General features: G+C 46.8%; 1 protein-coding gene across 1 annotated transcript in view; it reads right to left on the bottom strand.

The window, feature by feature from the left end:
• OAF (out at first homolog) overlaps positions 1 to 19,880 on the bottom strand; it is a 201,449-nt gene that overhangs the window by 103,403 nt on the left and 78,166 nt on the right. The window contains exon 3 of the mRNA XM_083808200.1: positions 13,463 to 13,590. Within this exon, the coding sequence (XP_083664326.1) occupies positions 13,463 to 13,590 (128 nt within the window). The remainder of the gene's footprint in view (positions 1 to 13,462; positions 13,591 to 19,880) is intronic.

Genomic DNA, 19,880 nt, shown 5'->3' with positions numbered 1-19,880 from the left:
CCCAGCGCATCCCTGGCACCCTCTCTCTGCCTCAATGAACCTCCTATGCCAGGAGTGCTTCTCCTCCTCGCCAGCACGCTCTCTGGAATGCTCTTCCCTTTCTCCCATCCAACTCAAGCTGTCCCCTCCCTTCCCTGAAGTTTCCTTCTCAGCTATCAGGCATTCCTGTCTCGTTACCTCGCACCTCTACGGCTTTTCGGGCAGCGATGGGTGGGAGCGAGCCAGAGCCTCTCAGCACTTGGCAGAGCTGATGGAAATGAGGCTTCGGCGGGTTCTGCACCCACAGGAAGGTCTGCGGCCAGTTGGGACCAGCAGCTATGAGAGTAAAGGTGCAAAACCACTGATTGTAAGAGATGGGGGTGGAACCAGCTGGGAAGAGTCCAGCACCGCACAAATGAATCACGAAGAAAGAAAATCTGAGGCTGGAATAGAATTCCCCTCCGGGTTCTGAGGGTGCAGCTGATGGAGATGGTTGTGGTTGGGAAAGAATTTTCCCCCAAGGGACCTTGGCAAGAACCGAGGGGAAGGAGGACAAAGATGTATTTTCTTCTTGAGCACAAAGCAAGAATTCCAAGAAGGTGAGCAGACATGCGTTGAAGACACTCCTCTAACAATCAAGTCCCTGTAAATGCCAGGTTTAATTCCTCCTTGTGGTGCTCTCTCAGCCTTTAGAGGTCCAGAAAATCTGGGATTGAGCTCCATCTCTAACACAGACATGCAGAGCTCTGTAACAACACGAGGATGAGAGGGCTGGGTACGGCTCTGGGTCCATCCAGCCCCTCGCCCATCTCAGACAGCACTGCCAGCAACTACCGAAGGAAGGAACAGAAGATACGAGCAGTGATTCTACAAGTTAGGTAGAGATAATGTTAAGAGACTTGATTTTATGCATCTCAAGGTAAAAGCCCAAGCAATGGAAGAGTTAAGTTAAATATTGCTGCCTGCTGCATGTACGTTGACCCGTTGTTCTGCTCCACTAAGATCTTTCTGCTTACAGGAAAACACAAGTTAAAAAGATAACGTTTTTGATAAACCATTAAAACAAAAGCCACTTTCTATTCCAAACGTTCACAGTAGCTGCCTCCACAGGTGACTGCTAAGTAGACCTCTAGCAAGAGAGCACATCTTGTTTGCATAAAATGATCATCTCTGCAAGTAAAGCCAGACGTTTATGACTTCTGAGATTTCCCCTCCTCCACAGAAACTTTGCTGGGCATCTCCTCCAGCTCTGATTCCAGCATGAAGCAAGGTCTCAGCCCCTGGATGGGACAGCCCGTGTTTCCTAAGTGTCTGTCCTCATGCTCCTTTTCTTCCAGAGCTCTGGGGAACATCGTGGCACCCAGTGCCCAGAGCTGGTGGGTGCTCCGTGAAGACAAGGGGCCTTTAAAAACAGAACCCCTGTGCCATGGGGGTTTTGTATCAGAGTAACAACAGGTCTTTGCATTTGGCCCTCGTGAACATCTATGTAGCTGCTCCCTGGGGACGATAACTGTCCTCCCAAACACTGAACACTCTCTCCAGGCAGTATATGACTACCTCCATGCCTAGCTCACATCATCTCTCCATTTCCCAGGGTGAAGCACGGCAGCTGGGTAAAGCAGGACACAAGGACAAGCCAGAAGACGATAGCCAAGGAAACGAAGGAGAATTCAATGTCCATTTGAACGTGCAGAGAAAATCTTAATGAGACGGCAGGATGCAATTACTCACGTTGGAGTTCTGCCAGCTAATACCCATGCAAAATACCGCAGATCTGAACGGACAAAGGGTTTGGGGACCTCTGCTTTATATCAGCAAGACACAGCTATCCTGCTCAAGGACAAGGATGGGAAGCTGGGGGCACTGAGGCAGGCAGGCTAGCATCCAACCCTACAAGAAGAAAAGTGATGTCAGAACAATGTAAGGACAAAGGAAGGAGCAACTCTGATGAAGCAAGCCCAGGAAACCACTCCACTGCTTTCTGCATTGCATGGTTTTGTCATAGAGGAAGGAATTAAAACATAGCATGGCTAAAATCCATTTCAGGCCAAATTCTGGACTTCAGCATGCAGCAGAGCAGGCTCTCGCAGAAAATCTTCCATCTGTCTCTGCTCCCTCTGGCTGGTACAATGACAGATACCTGCCTGCTATCTGCATCAGCCCCTCTGTAGAGAAGAAAACTGGAAAAGCTTTCCCAAAGTGGAACATCCCAATTTAGTCAGACAGGACAGCAACAGAAGAGGGTACAATGTTGTAAGGAACAATTTGCCCTGTGAAGGTAGAAGTGAAACAAAATGCAGGGGAAAAAAAAAAACACCCACAAACCTACAGCATCCAGCCAGCCAGCCCACCTCCTGCCCCATGGGAAGGTTTGAGTTAGAGGAGCTTGCCTTGCGTTGGCTGATTGCAATTACACCATCCGCTGTCTGGCTGGAAATAAAATGAAATTGCAACAGAGTTCCAGCTTTAATTGAAATTTCCTGGGATCTGTTATTACACGGCAGAGATTGTTCTGCAGCACTAATGAGCCTTTGCTCAGATGATTATCCAAGTGTCTCTCCAGTCGCTATTTCATTATTGTATTATTAATGATCAGATAGGATTGTCACAGCTGAGATGAAGCTCGAACATCAGACAACAGGCAGAGCAGCACGCGGCTCCGAGCACGCAGCCAGGGCTGCTCTGACATCCCCCTGCCGCAGCGGCACCGCCGGCGCGCAGAACATGAAGTGCATCCCAATTCTGCTGGGGGGCAGCAGGGCCACTTTGCTATTTCTTTTTTGGTGCATTGCACTGTTCAGCTACACGAACCCTGCCATCCCGATGAGTTTAGTGTGCCGCTGTGCGGGGCACACTGGAAAGGCTGATGCTCTTCAGACTCTGTCTTCCAAGGAATATTTCTCTTTTTTTGTTCCTTCTTGCTTTGCTCATGTTGTAGCTACAAGGCTAAGACTAAACAGGGAAGCCTTTTAATTTATTTATTGTTATCATCCAGTGAAAGGAGGACTGTAGCTTTCCCATTTCATTACTGGCATCAAGAGCCTCCAGGAGTCCCCCTGAGAGTCTGTATGGGTTTCTCAGTCTGAACTGATCACTAAACTAGTTTTAACATTCAGGGGATGCTTACCCGCCCCACGTTCAGTTGCTTGGAAGTATCTCAAACCCCTCTCATCCAGCAGGCTGCCCTGCGCAGAGTCCTGCACGGATCCTGCTTGGCATGAAGCAGGGCCGAGGCTGGCAGCTCTCGGTGTTGGCGAGGAGACCCGCAAGGTTTGGCAGCGCAGGGGAAGACCTGGCTCACCGCAGCCCGAGCAGCTCGGCAAGCAGCTCCCCCCCCGGCCTCCAGGAGCAGAGCTGCACAGAGCAATGCTGCTGAAGGACAACGCTGCATCTGTGCAGTTATGGGATGCCACATTTGTCACCGTCCCTTTGCTGGGTCTCCAACAAATACCCGAGTAAAGCCAGCTCCACTGTCAGCTGCAAGACCGCTCCGTTGCTGAATGCAAGTCAAAAAGCCATCACTCATGAAAAAGCCTGGAACAGCACAAGATAAGCTTGCAATCTCATGTTACCACACACTCAGAGAAAGATACATATTTATGTGCCTGAAAGGCCCGTTTCCCTTTCTAAATAACGGTACTAAATCCCACTTCTCTGCTTTCAACAGCACGGCACAGCCCAGCGCTGCAGAGCACCAGCCCATCCAAACCTGGCCGCTCAGCATCATCTCGTGGCTAACTGGCCAGAACATTGCAAGTAGGCAGAGGCATCTCACAGCCAGCTCCCAGAAACACCACACAGGGCCCTGAGCTCGTCCAAACCCTTGAAATACACCATTCTTCTCCGTTTTGATCAGAATCCAGGAGTTCTGGTTCCGTTTACTTCCAACTTTGCGTGCTCCTTTGTGTGCGATGTCTGGCAAATTACTTCTCTGTATTTCAATTACTTCAGATGCAAAACGGGATAAAACATTAAATCCCAAAGCTGGGTGGCATTTCAGGTGTTTTATTGGTGGTTTTGTGTGTGTGTGTTATTTTTGTTGTTGTTTTTGAGACGTGGCCAGAAACAGGAGAGTTTTAAAACAGTGGGAAATATCTGCAAAGTCAAGGTGGGTTTAGGGAACAGTTTCAGTTAACAGAAGCATTTGTAAAAATGCAGAACTGTCAAACCTTTATTTTATATTTATTTTTCACTACAACCATTTCTGATTATTATTATTATTTAAGCAAAATGTATTAACCCATGAAGGAAAGATAATTGCTCCCTTGAAGCTGGCTGAGTGCTTGAGCCATTATGAATTTTTTATGGAGGCTTTGTTGCCCGAGATCCTATGCATATATTAGTAACTGGACAAAAAATGTATTCCACTAATATTTGGTTTTACCATTGAATAACTATTCCAATATTTGAATAACCTTCTACACTCAGGAGCGCAAAAAGTTTGGGGATCTTTGTGAAGGAAAATACCCTGGTAAGTGCTAGGTATTGTTCTTAATCCTAATAAAAGGCAATCTACATGTCTGGGAATCATTTTCCTAAAACCCTAGCATAGATTCTTGCTTTTCGTTTTGTTCTTTCTCAAGAACACATCACACACGATTAGATCATTATGGTCTATCAATTTGTCATATTTCAGCAATTTTTTTCCTTTAAGAATCCAAGATAAGAAATCACTAAAAAGGTCTAAAACTAGAGAAAAATCATTTTGCAAAAACAATTGCTCCATTTCGATGTCAAAACACACAATATTCTTCTCCTTTGAAAGAACATAAGAGGAATCACGTCCCCCTTAGCAGCAATGATTTCCTCCTTATTGTTGCACGCCGGGGCTGCAGGTACCCGGCGCGGGGATGATCAGGGAGCTTTGATTGCTGCGGCAGTGCCCTCCTGCAGCCACCCCCCATTTCAGAGCAGTGCCACCTTGCACACTCGGGCAGTCTGCGTACACACATCCATACACACAAATTGCTCTTGGCGGGACCAAGATTACAGAAAAGAGGAGCTTTTCTGTAGTTCCACGTTAGCCAGGAGCTCAGCAGAAGCAAGCCCAGTGCATTCCCAGCTTCTCAAGCAAGACTCAAAGCTGGCTCGGATGCGTCTATCCAAGCACCTACCCTGAATGGGGGCAAAGTAGACCGGTTGTGGCGTACAGGAGGATTAGTTCAGTGTGAAATAAAGATATGATGATGAGACGTGACCACATTAAATTGCTGGCCCAGCCTGACTCCACGGGGGCAAAGCAGCCCCGATCCATGACTTCATCTGAACATGCTTCAGCAGCAGCGGCTTCTCCCTGCACCCCCAGGTCATTAGTATGCCACGCTAGCGGGTCAAGGAAGACAAAAAGGTCCCTGTGGCTCCCATCTGCCCCACTAGAAAGGATGAGCTGATTATGTTTTACATTCAATCACAAGAAATAATCAATCTGTAATTAAGAGCCTTCTCTCCCACCCCTCTGTCAGGTCTCTGCCTCTTCCCCCTTAGCACCCCCCACCAAACCTTCCAGCATGGAGTCAATTTAATGAGATTTTGCAGTAACAAATGACCAGTTTGTAATAATTATATTTTCTTCCGCAATTGCTGTAAAAATGATTTAAAGCAGAGAAGGCTCCAATTTATTAAGCATCAGATTTTCTGCGGTGAACTTTTAACTATGAAAAGAGCCTCTGAGACTGAGGGAGCTCTCCTCCCCCACTCAGGGCTTTGCCATAGCCCTGAAATATTGATGGTTTGTAGATGAAAACGTAACGGTGGAAATTTGACTCCTTTATGAAAATAAATGAATCCCGTGTCAGGCAGAACCCAGCTGCACTCGCTGCCCTTTCATCATGCCTTATGGCAGCATGGCAAGGGAAGAGGAGAAAGGAGTTGCACACAGAACAGGCCCATCCTCAGCCACTCCCAGTCCCATGTTCTCCTACCTAATCCCTCTGCAACTTTCAGGCTATAGGGGAAAAGCCCAGAGCCAAAGGGAGTTCAGGTTCTCAGCTGTGGCACCTCTGGGCTTGGTGGGTTCACTGAGAACAACAGACACCGTAAATAACATCAAGCTTGGAGCTCCTACTACTTGGAGGACCAAAAACCTGCTTCAGCTGTTTTTTGGACCAAAAACGTGCTTCAGCATGTGTTTGCAGCTCAGTGATGAACTTTAGAGAAAAGTCTTGAAGGCAGGGATTTACTTATCCTAAAACACAGCTCGTGCACAAGGCTAACCCCCCACAGACAGACCACTTTTCTCCATCTCTGGCAGTCTTGGCTTTCCCTCAGGCCCCCTACCCTACCATTAGAATAAAACCTACGTCCACATTTTTTTTTAGACCAACCTGCCATCTGGACCTTAAAAGCACTGGGGACGGAGCATCTGGAGGAGGCCTAGAAATGATGTTCTGACTTTAATGCTTCATTTGGAAAGCACTTTGCTAGCCTTGATAAATCACAACACTCGAGTTCTGTAATTGTTTCTACTTTAGTCAGAGACCATGGATAAATCAGTTATGTAGGCAAAGTCATGCAGAAAGCTCCAGAGGATGCAAGAGGCCAACATATTGACTCTTGCAGTGCCTTGGCAGCGCACCGCATGCCAGAGCTGGGAAGGGAACCAGGAGTCCTGGTGCAGCCCCTTCACCAAACACCCAGCTCTCTCCCTGAGTGTTCTTCTCCATTAAACCTTGCTGCAGTTTGCATCATAAGTCTTTTCGCAGCAAATCGGATGCTCTTTCATTTTTATTATGGCAGATTATTTATATCACAAAGGCAGAGTCACCCAGCTGCGAGGTGATATAAAAACGTCGCTAATGCTAAAGAAATTGATCCCACGCCATTAGTTTTCCAGGGGCTCTCGTTTCGAGCCAGCAGTGCGTCCTGCATTTGCGGACCTTTGATGTGTGAGATGTGCAGAGGAGATCGTGGGGATTTCAGCGTAATCAGCAAGCACCACGCAGGCACGAGAAAGCTGCCACAGTGGTTCTGCCTGCTGCTTATCGGGGGGGGCACGGAGTAAAAAGATCCAGGTGTAACACGGGACCTGGCACAGCCTGGCGGCGTGCTGAGACACATTCCTGGTATCCTTTATATACATCTGAACGCCTGTCATGGTAAAAGAGTGCTGAAACTGTGAAGTTTGATGGCTCGATATCAAACATACCAAGGCTGGGGTACCAGAGTTCAAGATCCAACCCTCTGTCGCATATTCCCTATTTAATGAAAATTTCATCCCATTATGCACCCGGAGAGCGACAACAATAACGCAGATAAGTTCTTGCCTTCAACTTTTTCTGGTTAGCCGTTACACCTCGAGGACTGTACTTAGGTCCCCATGGTGCCTGTGGAAGTTTGGGCGAAGCCCTTGTTTTATTCTGCCTGGTCTCACTCACCCCAGCAGCTCCGAGGCCGAACAAAGCCGCAGCGCCCAGCGTGGAGCGCATTGACATGCAGCCCGCCTCGCGCCTCCTCCTCCCTCCAGCTGAGCAGGGAAGGAAGCAGCCCTGCAGCTCGCTGACCTTTCTGCCGAATCGCCTGTCTCGCTACAGGGCGATGATCCATGACCCTGGGCGGCGTGGAAGGCCACGGGTAATTACAACCCACCAGGGCCATCATTGCTGAAACAAGAGGCTACTGGGATAGTTGGTAGCTGTGCCCTACTTCAAGTGGAAAACGGTGTCCTCAGCACCTCATCCTTCCCATCTTCCTCCTCCTCGTCTTCCAAGAGACGAGGAACGGATGCAAATGGCCAATTCCCTTAATTAGACCAAGGGGCGATTTGGGCAGGCTGTAGGAGACTGAACAAGTCTGGCTCATGGGGGAAGAGATTATTTTAATGAGGCCTAATTCTATTATATGCAAGATGATGAACAATCAATGTGCAATCATGCTGACAGGGAGTGGTTAAAGATTTTGGTCTTTGGCATGCGTGAAAAAACAGATTTTCTATACCAAGCAGAGAGAGGGGAAAATACGAAAGAGAAGAGGAAAGATAAAAGGAGCCAGGTCTTTGCAAAAGGTAAATTGGCAGAATTTGACTGCTTTCTGATTAATACCAGTGAAAGATGTGGCCGAGAGAGTTTTAACCAGCACAGTTTACCAATGGCTGTTGGAATCCAGTGCCTTGTTTCAAAGCACACTTGTTACATGAACCTCCAGCACGCCTACAAAAGGCTGTTAATTTAATTAATTATCCCTGGTAAATGGACCCCTAAGGGCTCCCGGAGGTAACATGCATCTTGGCAAGGAAACAAAACAACTGACAGGAGCATCTGCCTCGCAGAAAATTACGGTGCCCACCTAGCGACAGTAAGTGATGGAGAAGCAGCTCAGGCTCCTTGCTGCGTCCCCACGGGGGGCAAGGTGCCAGCCACCGGCCCCAGACCTGCCTGGGGACTTGTGCCAGTGTCCGGGGGCAGACACAGGCTTTGTTCAGCAGGGAAATTTCCTGCCCTGGTTACGAAAGTGGCATTACATCTCCTACAGCTAGCACTGTGTGCTTTCACACAGGTGCACGTGCTCAAACCCCAAGGTTTTGTACATCAGGTTTGTGGATTTCTGTGCACAACCTCCCCCCGCTCCACCAGGTTAGCGCTCAGATGATCATTTTTTTTTTCTTTAGAAGCTAATGAGGCCATTCTGAACAAGAAGAGCTCAATCACACCCATGGAAAAGGACTTAGCTGCCTGATGATCTCCACCAAATTGACTAACCCAAGGCATAACTTTTTCCTCCTGCTATCCACAATTGCCAAATGAGCTTGAACTGGCGTAAATCAGATGAAGCCCAGCCCCTTCAGTGAAGCTTTGCCGATATTTGGAAGCTGAAGATCATGCTCAGAAGACCTTGGGAAGGTCATTCCACACATTATCTGCAAAGATCTTGTCTCCTATACCTAGAGGAAGGTCTATATATCACCTGAGGGGCCTGTTTTATTATTGCTCTTCTTCCTTGCAGTAAGTGCGTGGATGGCATGCAATTTTTTTCTTTTACCTCTGACAAAAGCAGACAAAATAGCACAAGCCTGACTTACCAACACCACAACACTTTGTTTTTCTACATTACTGCATAAAGGCCAAAAAAGAAAGTTATCCTGACCTCTGTGTTTCTATCATTAGGGCTTTTTTTTTCCATTAATATACTCATGCTTGTTAGCACATTCATTTTAGGTACATGCACACAAAAGCCTCCTTGCAGCTCTACGGCTGCGGTGGAACTACATGACAAGAAGACGACCAACTGCAAAAGACTGATTATTTTTAGCTTAACAAGTAAGAGGACAAACAATAAGAAAGCAGGGATAATGCATCACGAAATGTACTTTGTTCATTTATTTGACAACTGCAGTTTAGTTGTAATTAATTATGATAATACATTATGGCATACCAGTTAATGTTCTGTGGTATAATATGTTAAAGTCTCAGTAATATGAGGACTCCCCTCCAGCCTTCTACTGCTAAATCTCTGTTACGTAGCAGGGAAAAGCCTGAAATTTTGGGGGTGACAATTACAGAGGGCACTGCGGAGGAAGGGGCTAATTAAAAATTTGCTTTGGGAAATCTGTCAGAGTTGCAAGCACAGAGAGAGAGGTTTTGGCAGCTTTGTGTTTGACTTTCCTGAAACAAATACAGGGGCCCACACAAACCATTGACACTGTAGAGAAGGTCTTCTGTTGCCATTTTTCATGCCTGTGGCATTCAGCTGTAGCTCGGGATCCCTGCAGGCAGTGCCCAGACCCCACTCCCTGGCTAAGCCTCGGGTTTCGGGCTGGCAGCTCCTTGCAGCATTTTGCTCTGATCCTCACCCCCTCCCCATCCCCATTTCTGACCATTATTGTAGCAAGAACCTCCTCTGAGTTCCCGCTGCATGCACAGTGGGAGCTGGGCTGCAGACGTGGTGCAGCATCCTCTGCCTCCCTTCCTCAGCATGGGGGGCACAGGAAGCCACCCTGTGCCACCCTGGGAGCATCCCTGCACAAGCTGCAAGGACAGGGACAGCGTGCCAGGAGCATCTCGAGCATCTCAAGCCATCAGCATCAGAGCATGCTGGGGAGAGCCAAGCTGTGCCAGGCCTCAATTCCCCAACAGCGGTTGGATGTGCAAAGTTTTTATGACAGCAACTCTCCCTGCGCAAGGGTCCAGGTCCCCGCGGGAGCCTTTAGGTGCTGGTGTAAGACAAACAATAAATAATTGTGTCTGTCATGGAGCACGGACAGCACGTACAATGCTGTAGGCAGCTGCGGGAGTTTTATACATTTATCCTTCAGGCCTACATAGCTTGGGTAGCTCCTTCATAGGCTGAAATGATATTGGTTTCACACTATATATTGCTTTTCTTATTAGATCTGGCCAGAGCAGTTCTTGTCTAGAAACCAGCAACTGTCACATTAGCTTTGCCTAAACGCATACAGCTCTCTGGACAGGCTCCAGCCCAAGGACAGATCCCTTCCTGCCTGGCTTAGGGTTCGCTTGCTTTCCTCTCCCACACAGCGGGGTCCCAACGACCCCTTCCCATCCTCACCCCCTGCCTCTTGCTGCACCTGGCTGCCAGGCTCTGTGCAGTGCTCCAGGAGATGGAGAAGAAGCCAAGCAAAAGGCACCCGACTGGCTTTCCCTCCCATAACAACCCTGGGGAAGGGCAGATGGCTATCAAAGGGTTCCCTAATATGCCAGGATACTTTAAGTCTTCGATAGAAGAGAGGAAAAACCACCCTTAACAGCGAGATGCCCTCTCAGGATTGCTCCAGACAAGCCTCTCATCTCAAGAAAAATAATAAATAAATAAATTCTGTTGTAAAATTCCACAGGTTAAAAACTTGCTTGTAAAAAATCATCTTCCTCTAGGGAATTTTACCGTTTCAGGAACATTGTCACCCCCCATTTATAGTCCAGCCAGCGCCAAGTCAGGTGGGCTAAAACACGAGCCGGTACAGGCTAACCGAGGTCCAGAGATGTAGATGAATCCAAGGCAATTTGCATTCATTTACTGGTGATGTGCCAGGTCACACTCATTCAAAATGTGGCCTTGTGGACATCTTCAGACAGACCTGCTCCCTCTCTGCCTGGCTTAATGTCCTTGACTGACAAAGGCAACCCCCTAACGTCCCCTCTCCTGACAGCATCCTTTCTCTGCTCACACGGTTTTTTAAGACGAGGGCTGCTTTGCAGGTGCCTGAGCCAGGCCCACAGAGAACCCAACTCGTGTTAGACAGTTAGGAAAGCTTCCCCGGAGCATTCACACTTTGCCCTGCCCGTTTTCAGGAGGGCAGCTCAGCAGGGAAGCTCGGCACACGACAGGCCACAGCAAGATCGAGCCCTCTCCGTCTTGCAGAGAAACGAGTGATTAGCTGCCTCCCGGAGAGAAGTAACACGGGGCCGTGAATAAAGAGACACTGGCTGTTCAGACGACGAGAGCAAGTGGAAATTACTGAAAAGCCGTGGGATTCAGAGCAATCTGTGATTGGTAACTGAGTATATAATGACTGTATGAGCAGAGGAGCTCCCCAAGTGCCCATCTCTCCTCTTCCCCGCACCACTGCAGCCACCCACGGTGCCCGTCAACCGCTGTGCTGAAGCTGAGGGAAAGCAAGTTTATCATCTCTATTAGGATCCAGATGGAGATTTACACAGTATTTTATTTCATTGGTTCTGTGGGAATGGCAGCCAGTCCCTACACCTGCCCACCCCCAGGGACAGCAGCCTCCTGAGTCGTTCAGACAGAGGCAGCAAGGCTGGAGGGTTAATTCTGAGCTTCATATCTACCAATACTTTATTTTTAACTTCCACTACCTGTAACCACCATTGCATTTCATAGTCGCATAAAGCCAGTTGGAAAAGACCTCCAGACAGCACCTACCCCAGCCTATCGCTCAGAGCAGGATCATCACCATCAGAAGATCGGGTCAGTTCTGGTTTTGGCTCTCAAAAACTTGCAGAGATTAAGATTCTTCTGCCTTTTGAGGTAACAAATTTCAGTCTCACACAGCCCTGTTACTGACATTTTTCCCAGTGTTCAGTCTGAACCGTCCCATTCCCAAGTTACAGCCATTTCATGCTGTTTACCCAACAAGCTGTTTATCCAGAGCCCTCTTTCTCAGTTTCCACATTAAAAGCCTTAGGAGGCATTGCCAAAAGCTTTACTAATGTCACAGTAAAGCGTGTCACTTGCATCACTCAGGAGAGTAAGGCATTGTAAGCAACTTCGTGTCCAAAGGGGGGGAAGGAAAAAAAAAAAAAAGCTGTCCTCGAACATTTGAAGTCCCTGCAACAAGTCAAAAGACAAAGCTGCCTTACTCTGAAGAGCAATCCACAGGTCCAACTAAGACCTGCTCAGACCTGAGGCCCTAGCCATGGACTATTATATTACCATGATTCTTGCAGAGATGCTGCTTGTACGGGACCTCCCGGCCTTCCCTGGCACAGGCACATCAATAAATATGTTTATGCAGAACCCATAACTGCCATCAGAGATCCAAGGAGAGAGAAACCTTTCCTGAGTACAAAGAGGCATGGGAAGAATTTGCTGTATCAAATTCTCAGTATCCTTCTGCTTAATTACCAAAGCCTTAATGACTCCTCTAATGAGCTGCAAAAGTCTGGATGCATCCCTCGGAGAGCCATTAACTGCTGAGCAACCCGAGGAGAAATCCTCTCCTCAGCGGCTTGGGGAAAGCCCAGGACAGACTCCCAGGTAGAGACTTAAGAAAAAATAAATAAAATAATAATAATAATAAAATAGTATTGAACAAATCAACTCTGTAGTGCTTACTATGAAATATTAGCTCTCACTTTTAGGATTGCAAGGTCCTCTTTTAGACTCTGCTGATGGAGTGGCCTTGTGGGACAATCACAGAATCAGACTATCCTGAGGTGGAAGGGACCCACAAGGATCATCGATCGAGTCCAGCTCCTGGGACCCTGATGTTCCTCCTCAACACGTTTTGATTTTTTGTGATTTTTTTTTTCTGAATGTCTCTCATGGTGCCTGCAGCAGTAGTCATTAACGAGGACCTGATCTCTCTGAGCCTTAAACTGTTCCCACAGCACGAGTAATAATAAATATAGGCAGATTGCAGTGTAGAAGAATTATCAGGTTTCAGCAGCTGTAACAATATCCGAATTATCAGGTGAAAGCCTTATGGAAAAGCAATTAGGTAATAACAGACTTGTATCAGAGTCATCAGGGACTTTTCATGCTGTGCTAGAAAATCAGGACCCAGAATGAATTTGATTGGATTAAATAAAAGAACCGATCTAACCTTGTCATGATCTCCTACACTGAGCTGAAGCTTTACAGGGCTTTGAAAAAGCAATCACATTTTGTTTCGAGATTTCCTTCCTTCCTTCCCAGCCTCACAGTAAGAACACAAAATAGGAATCACCTCTGTCCACTTTCTCTCCCAAACACCTTCTTACTTCATTGCATTTCTGAGGAGTTTATCAGCGATATCTCCAGACCCCCAGCCTAAATCCCACCGAGGAACAGAAGGAGGTGAAAAGCTGACCTGAAACGTTGGCACCGCTTGTCCGGAATGCAGAAGCGGGTAAGATCGCGTCTCCTGCCCATCGCCAGCGTGCCTGGAGCTCTCCAGATGAGACCCTTGTTTGAGGATAATATTCCGTGCCCTGCAATCTGAATACAGCAAAGGCAATCAGCAACCCATAAGAGCCACCTGATTTAGGCTTTTAGCACATCTGTAAAACAGTCACAAAAAAGGCGAGCCCATAGCTGTAGTGGTGCTGAATACATCTTATTTAGCTCCATATTTTCTTTTCCATGCTCATTTTCCTTTGTAGCTGGTCTTTTGTTCAGCTCCCTATATCTAACTAAACTTCCACAGCAAATTAAATGGCATGGCCTCCGTTTTACCAATGGGAGCCAACTGATGGCCTTGCCTAGCCATCGAAAATTGCCTTTGCACTGCCTTGAATGAATGCCCTGCAATCGCTGCCCGTCGAGATCTGTTCCAAGCCCCTCGAGTCACGGCGCACAAAAAAACCTGGAGGGATCACAGACCTCTGCAACCAAAAAATAAATACACTTGGAGACTCATACGTCCACAAGCTGCAGATGTCCTAGAAGTTTTCCTGCTGCTTTTCGTTTAAAAACAGACAAATGGAAATTGAGGAAATAGGGGACGTTTACTAAAGACACTGTGGTTCTGAATGTTGTCGTGCTGCAAGAAGGGAGCAAAGCCACTGGAAAGCAGGTTTTGCTTCCTGATTTTAAGTAAACATTTACAAGCAGAGCACTTGTTGAAATGCAAACACAAAACCCAACGTGTCTCCGCTCCCCCTCCCAGCTCCCAGCACAGGAAGAGGAGGGCACGAGTGAAAGAAAATCAGTGCCAATGCGGTAGTGAATGAATGAAGCCACCACACAATTTTCTTTTGCGGGCAGCAAAGCCTGAAAGCAGTGGAAAGTAGGCTGGATTTGCATGAGGATAACAGGCAGGACAGCACTACAGGCAAGACCTAATAACCTTAGCAAGCCAAAAGATGTGCAAACTTAGTTTGCATTTTTATTTTACTTTGATGCCTTCCCTCTTTTTATTTCCCATGCACCTGTGATGATTAATATCAAAGGGTATTATTGCACCTCTTCCTCCTGACATTCAAACCAAGCAATTTCAGTGCCTGTCAGTCAAAAATAAGGAAGGGCAAGAGGTGAGGTCAGCTCTCCCTCAGATCCAAGCCCTTTTTCTATTTACATTAATACAAGGAAGAGCTGAACATGCAGAGAACACACAGGAAATGTCATCTCTGTTCACAGACTTTTGCATTAAAGGTAAGACCTGAATATTTATCTCCCTTTCCAGCCACTGAACTCTGCAGGTCCATTAGCTCAGGGGCAGTCGTGTTTGACTGTGGGGTGTAACGATGACGGTTGTGGCTTTGGGATCCCAAACATCTACTGATCCTTTCATCTCTTTCCTCCCTTAAAAAAAAAATGTTAACATACTTCGGAACTGAGAATCAAAAGTAAAAAAAAAAAAGAACCAATATTTTATTCTTTGAGCTTGAGAGAAAAAGTAATTTAGCAAACATTACTTAAAATAAGGGTTTTATAAAAGGACTTGTGCTTTTTTTTTTTTTGATTGTTTCTTCTCCTCTCTCCCCCTTACTTTTCTGCAATTGATTGACAGCTCCCTGATGATAAATTCTCTCAGTTGGCAGGCATTTTTCATAATGTTTCATTTGTGGCACTGCAAACTGGATGGCCCCTCTGTACCTCCTCCAGTTTCTCTCCCTTTTCAATTGCTTCTAGGAACGATGGCAGCAAAGATTGCAGAAATCAGAGCACCTCCACACGCGCTGCGCTCCTGCAGTGGCAATAAGGTGCACGGGTTTCCTAACCTCTAAATCCCTCAACGAACGCTTCCATGATAAGAAAAATAAAAAATAGAAAAGAGTAGAAAACTGAGATTAATGCAGGGGACAAACGAGTATTTTGCTCTAAGTATGAGAAGTGTTTCTAAACCCTGCCTGGGTCACTCAGCGTGGGCTTGCGGGGTGCCAGCAGCCCCACAGCACCCCAACATGGGTCTGCAGTGCCGGAGCGGTGACAGCTCCAGAGCAGAACGTAGACAGCTCATGTTATCAGCTCGATGCATCATTTCTTAGGCAACCCAAGGGATTTGAACACTCAAGTGGCAGATTAATTTAAATCAAAACTGATCGGAGATGAGAAGATAACCGCACCATTTATTTTGTGGGCAAACAGCAATTCCTTTTCAGCCTTGATCTCAAAATACTTTTCCTTTGTTGTGCAATCACAGCCTAAAACACAAATTCAAAAGAAGCTCAGAATAAGTCCATATTTCTCTAAGAGCAATTTGCACAAACACTGTGTTTTCCGTGTTTACTTTGTTTGCCAAAATTAGAAGTGAAAGCCAGAGCAGCAGGATGGGAGACACTCCCCTGGTTGGAATTGCTTCCACTTTTCCTTGGGGGTTCTTACTGACAGTGTAAATTTGGGGCTTGTTAACACATTGCAAGACATCAAGCATCACACAGCTTTTGCTTTTCAATCTGCTCATTTCTGGTGCTTCGTTGTGGTGACAGTTTAAATCTGAGCAGGAGCAGGGAAGCCTTTGTAATGGGAATTTGAGCTGCCAGCCTGCGCTGCTTTTGCTTTGAGTTTCCAAAAAGGAGAAGGAAAGGTCCTTCCTAAGTAACTGGAAGTCACCAGGCCGGGAAAGCTGGGGCTGCAGAGAGGCTGGGCACTTGATTCGGGGATTTCTCTACTAAAGGGGAGGAGAAAGCAGGAGTGGTGTTTAGCCTGCTAATCCTGACTTCCAGGTGTAGCGCCTGCTTTGATACAGAACCCAATGAGATTATTTCAGCCAGCAACTTTGAATCGCCTCTTTAAAAGGATTAAACCTCTAAATACCTCGGGAGAAATCAGGCACCTAAACGTGGCTGAGGAGCAGAGCCTGGCAGGCCAGGTGAGATGCGCGGAGATCTCGGGCTGTGTGCCTCGGGCTGTGGGCAGCGTCTGATGAGACACAGCTTGCACATCGCTGCCTGCCCGACCCCAGCTTCCCATCAGGAAAATTGGCAATAATAGGACTCCCTTGTCTTCCTAGGGGGGAGGGAGAAGAAAGACATTAAAGATTATGTGATGCTCACCTAATTCAGCCCTAGGGAGCAGATAAGTGAGATTTTTCTCAAGTATTTTAACAGAGAATAGCTCTACTTACTTCGGCAGCAAAATGGAGCCAATTTGCACAGCCCAAGGATCCAGCTCCTGATGCTTATCTAAAGCTCCTAGGACTACAAATGAAGGCTGCAGGTATCACAGGCACATCCTGCTGCATGCTGCTATGAAGTGCAACAGGAGCGATCGTAACAGCAAGGGGAAGTTTCTGGTAACACTGCCCTCAAGGTAGGGAACACACCACGAGCTTTTCCTTGCTGGCAGCGGATAACACGAGCAGCAATTCATCTGCTCGTGGTCTCGAAGGGAACTGAGAAGTGCAGAAGCCCGCAAGAGGATGGGAAGAGCAATAGAGAATCTGCCCTGGAATTTTGGAGTGGGTTCACATCCAGCCTCTGATCAGATCCTGGGGCCTTCCTCACTGCATCTCAAATGAAATCAGTCTAGATTTTTTTTTTTAAACCAGTCACAGCCTGCAGCCTCCACGTTCTCTAATCAAGACAAGTCCTCGCTTCTCAGCGTCTCGCAATAGGTGCCGTCATTTTTCATCACCTCCCCCCTTGCACAAAGCCCAAGTTGCTGTTTCCAGACAGCCAGATTCCCCCCCAGCTGGGCATTTGCCTGTATCTTGGTAACTTCAGACAGCCACCTACGTACTGATCTGTCTCTTCCCAGCGCTTCCCACTTCCACAGATGCTACCGAGATCCCCACTGAAGATCTAGCACCTCCAGGAGATCTGTTCCTGAAGGACACGCACCTGCCAAAGAAATCCTGCCCACCCCTTAATGCCAGCCTGGTTCCCAGGCTTACCCACGGGTCATGCTGGAGTTAGGAACAATTAGCGCTTCCCTCTGCATGAGAAATTATATCTTGGCCATTATCAGTATATTCTTACTGCCCACCAAGCCTTTATACAATTGTCAGTCAGGGTTTATGTTTATTTGCTTGGGTTTTATGGTAAATATAGTTAAATATTCAAGAGGAGAAAACAAGAACAACCCTTCAGTCCTGCAGTTGGGAGCTAGTATCAGAAAGAAAGTCCACGCAGCACGCTCAAATGCAAGGTTGGAAGGAACTTCAGAGGAATCCCTGGAAGCTCAACTGCCTAAACCCCAGCCTTGCCCTTCCTGGCAAGGACCACTATGACAGCTGTAAATTGTGAGAAGCCTTCCATGCCAAGAGAAGGTATGGCTTGAAATAATCCACAATTGATATGCAAAAACATTTTAAAAAATGCACAAAATAAACCAGTGCAAAAATGACAGCTGGGGAAAAAAAAACAGACTATTTGATGCATTTCCAGACGCTGTTGGAGAGCTCTTCCCCTCTAAGAGGGGCTTCGTACTGCTGTCTGAATAGGACGAGTGAGAAGAACTGCATCAGGGATGGAAAAAAACCTGCTTCCTGAAAGCTGTCAATCTGCAGGCTGTGTTTCACAGCTGAAATGTTGATGTTAGCTTCATATCAAAGAGACAAGGCTTCTGGAGGACCCACTTCGAGTGCCAAACTGATATTCAAACACGACGGGGCAGGTCTTCTTCCTGGAGAGGAGCCCTGGAGGGACAGACAGGACCTGAACTCCAGGAACATGTTTTCTCTAGGAAAACAGGGCTCGATGGAGAAGAGGAGGGGACCAGTCTCCACTGAAACTGCCCTGGACTCCACAGAGATATGAATGGGATTTGGTTTAAGCTTTGTGCAAAACCTGCAAAGAGTCTACTGTGGAACTAGGATAAGTTCAGGTCATAAATAGAGGAGAAGATGGGAAGGAACAGTTGGTACACATGCTGTTTTCACACAACACACATTTAATAAGACGCATTGCATTTACTAACCCTTCTGCTCCGAAGGGTCACGTCCCCCATCCACTTAAACTTAGCCTCTGCTTCAGCCTTAAGATATAGCTCTGTAAAGCACGCAAGAGGCACGTCACCATAAGTACATGTGTTTTGTCTCTACGACAGCCTGGAGCACCCTGCCCCAAGTCAGCGCGCAGAGAAAAACCTCAGGCACATACCAAGTGGCTCGGCTCCAAGCTGGCACTGCACAAGGTAACAGAATTTCTCAGACAAGCACACAAAAGGGCTAGGGAATTTTAATATCTTCTTCCCTACAAGTAATTTCCAATGTTTATGCTCTGTGGAGCTCCTCACGAGTGTCAGAGCAGAACAAATGTCAGTTTTAATGGACTTGCTAAATCATAAAAACCGTTTGCAAAATTGCATCTGATTAAAACCTGCAAACGTTCCATTATTCACAGGAAGATCCCAGGCAGCTTGCGGCAGTGCGCTGTCAGAGGGGAAACCTTGGCCCATGGGACTCTACCTCGGTAACAAAAAGTAATCCTACAATGCACCCTAGCCAAATAGAGGCATTTTCCTGGAGAGACGGAACAAAGCTCAGCATTCATCATTTCATCGTTAATTCTTGTAGCAACATATAACCACGCGCGACACAATATGAATTACAACGCACATCTCGGCGGCGTGCTTTGTCACTGGCAATATTCAAGCGCTTCGGAGATGTAGATCACAGCTCCCTTTGGGAGAAGGCCAGCTCCGGAACAGGCCAAAATATTTTGCTTCTAAGGTGGCTGACACTGGAAGTGTTTCCTATTATTTATCCCCATTCTAACCTGCCCACATTCACCAAAAGCCCGCCTCCTGCTCCATATGGAAGGGGAGTAAAAACGGAAAATTCTTTTCCATATGGACAAAGCAGATGTGGCAATAGAATATATATTATAAATAGGGGCTGCTTTAGAGAGTAAATAGCACTAAAACCAGAAAGGATACCCATCAAAATTGTGATGTTATACCATTTACTGGCAGGAATGTAGAGGCTTAATTCTAACTGTGCTCTCTAGATGGTGATGCAGAGCAATTATGCTTTATTTTCCCGAGCATGTAACCTTTGGTAACACTACGTTCTGAAAAGAGACTGAAAGCGATTTAGCCAGACACGCCACATCTAGATAGCTGCCTACCTCCTAGATGTCAAACAATACATCAATCAACCTTTCCTGTTAAGCTGTTATTTAATTTTCAAGGGATTTGTTTCTTCCCCAAACTAGGTTTTTACTTTATTTACTAAATAATGCAGCTTCAGGGGAAGAGGTAGGAAGGGAAGCAACGTTATTTATTTATTTTCGGAAAGACAAAACATTTGAACGCATCCGAAGCCAAAACATTTTATTTCAAAAGGATTCAAACTATTCATAGTGCACGTCTCCAAGGAGCTGATCACGTTCTGGTTTCACGAT

This window comes from Anser anser (assembly GCF_964211835.1).
Source record: "Anser anser genome assembly, chromosome: 22".
Taxonomy (NCBI): Eukaryota; Metazoa; Chordata; class Aves; order Anseriformes; family Anatidae; genus Anser; species Anser anser.
Note: the sequence above shows the minus strand (reverse complement) of the source record. Positions and strands in the feature narration are given on the sequence as shown.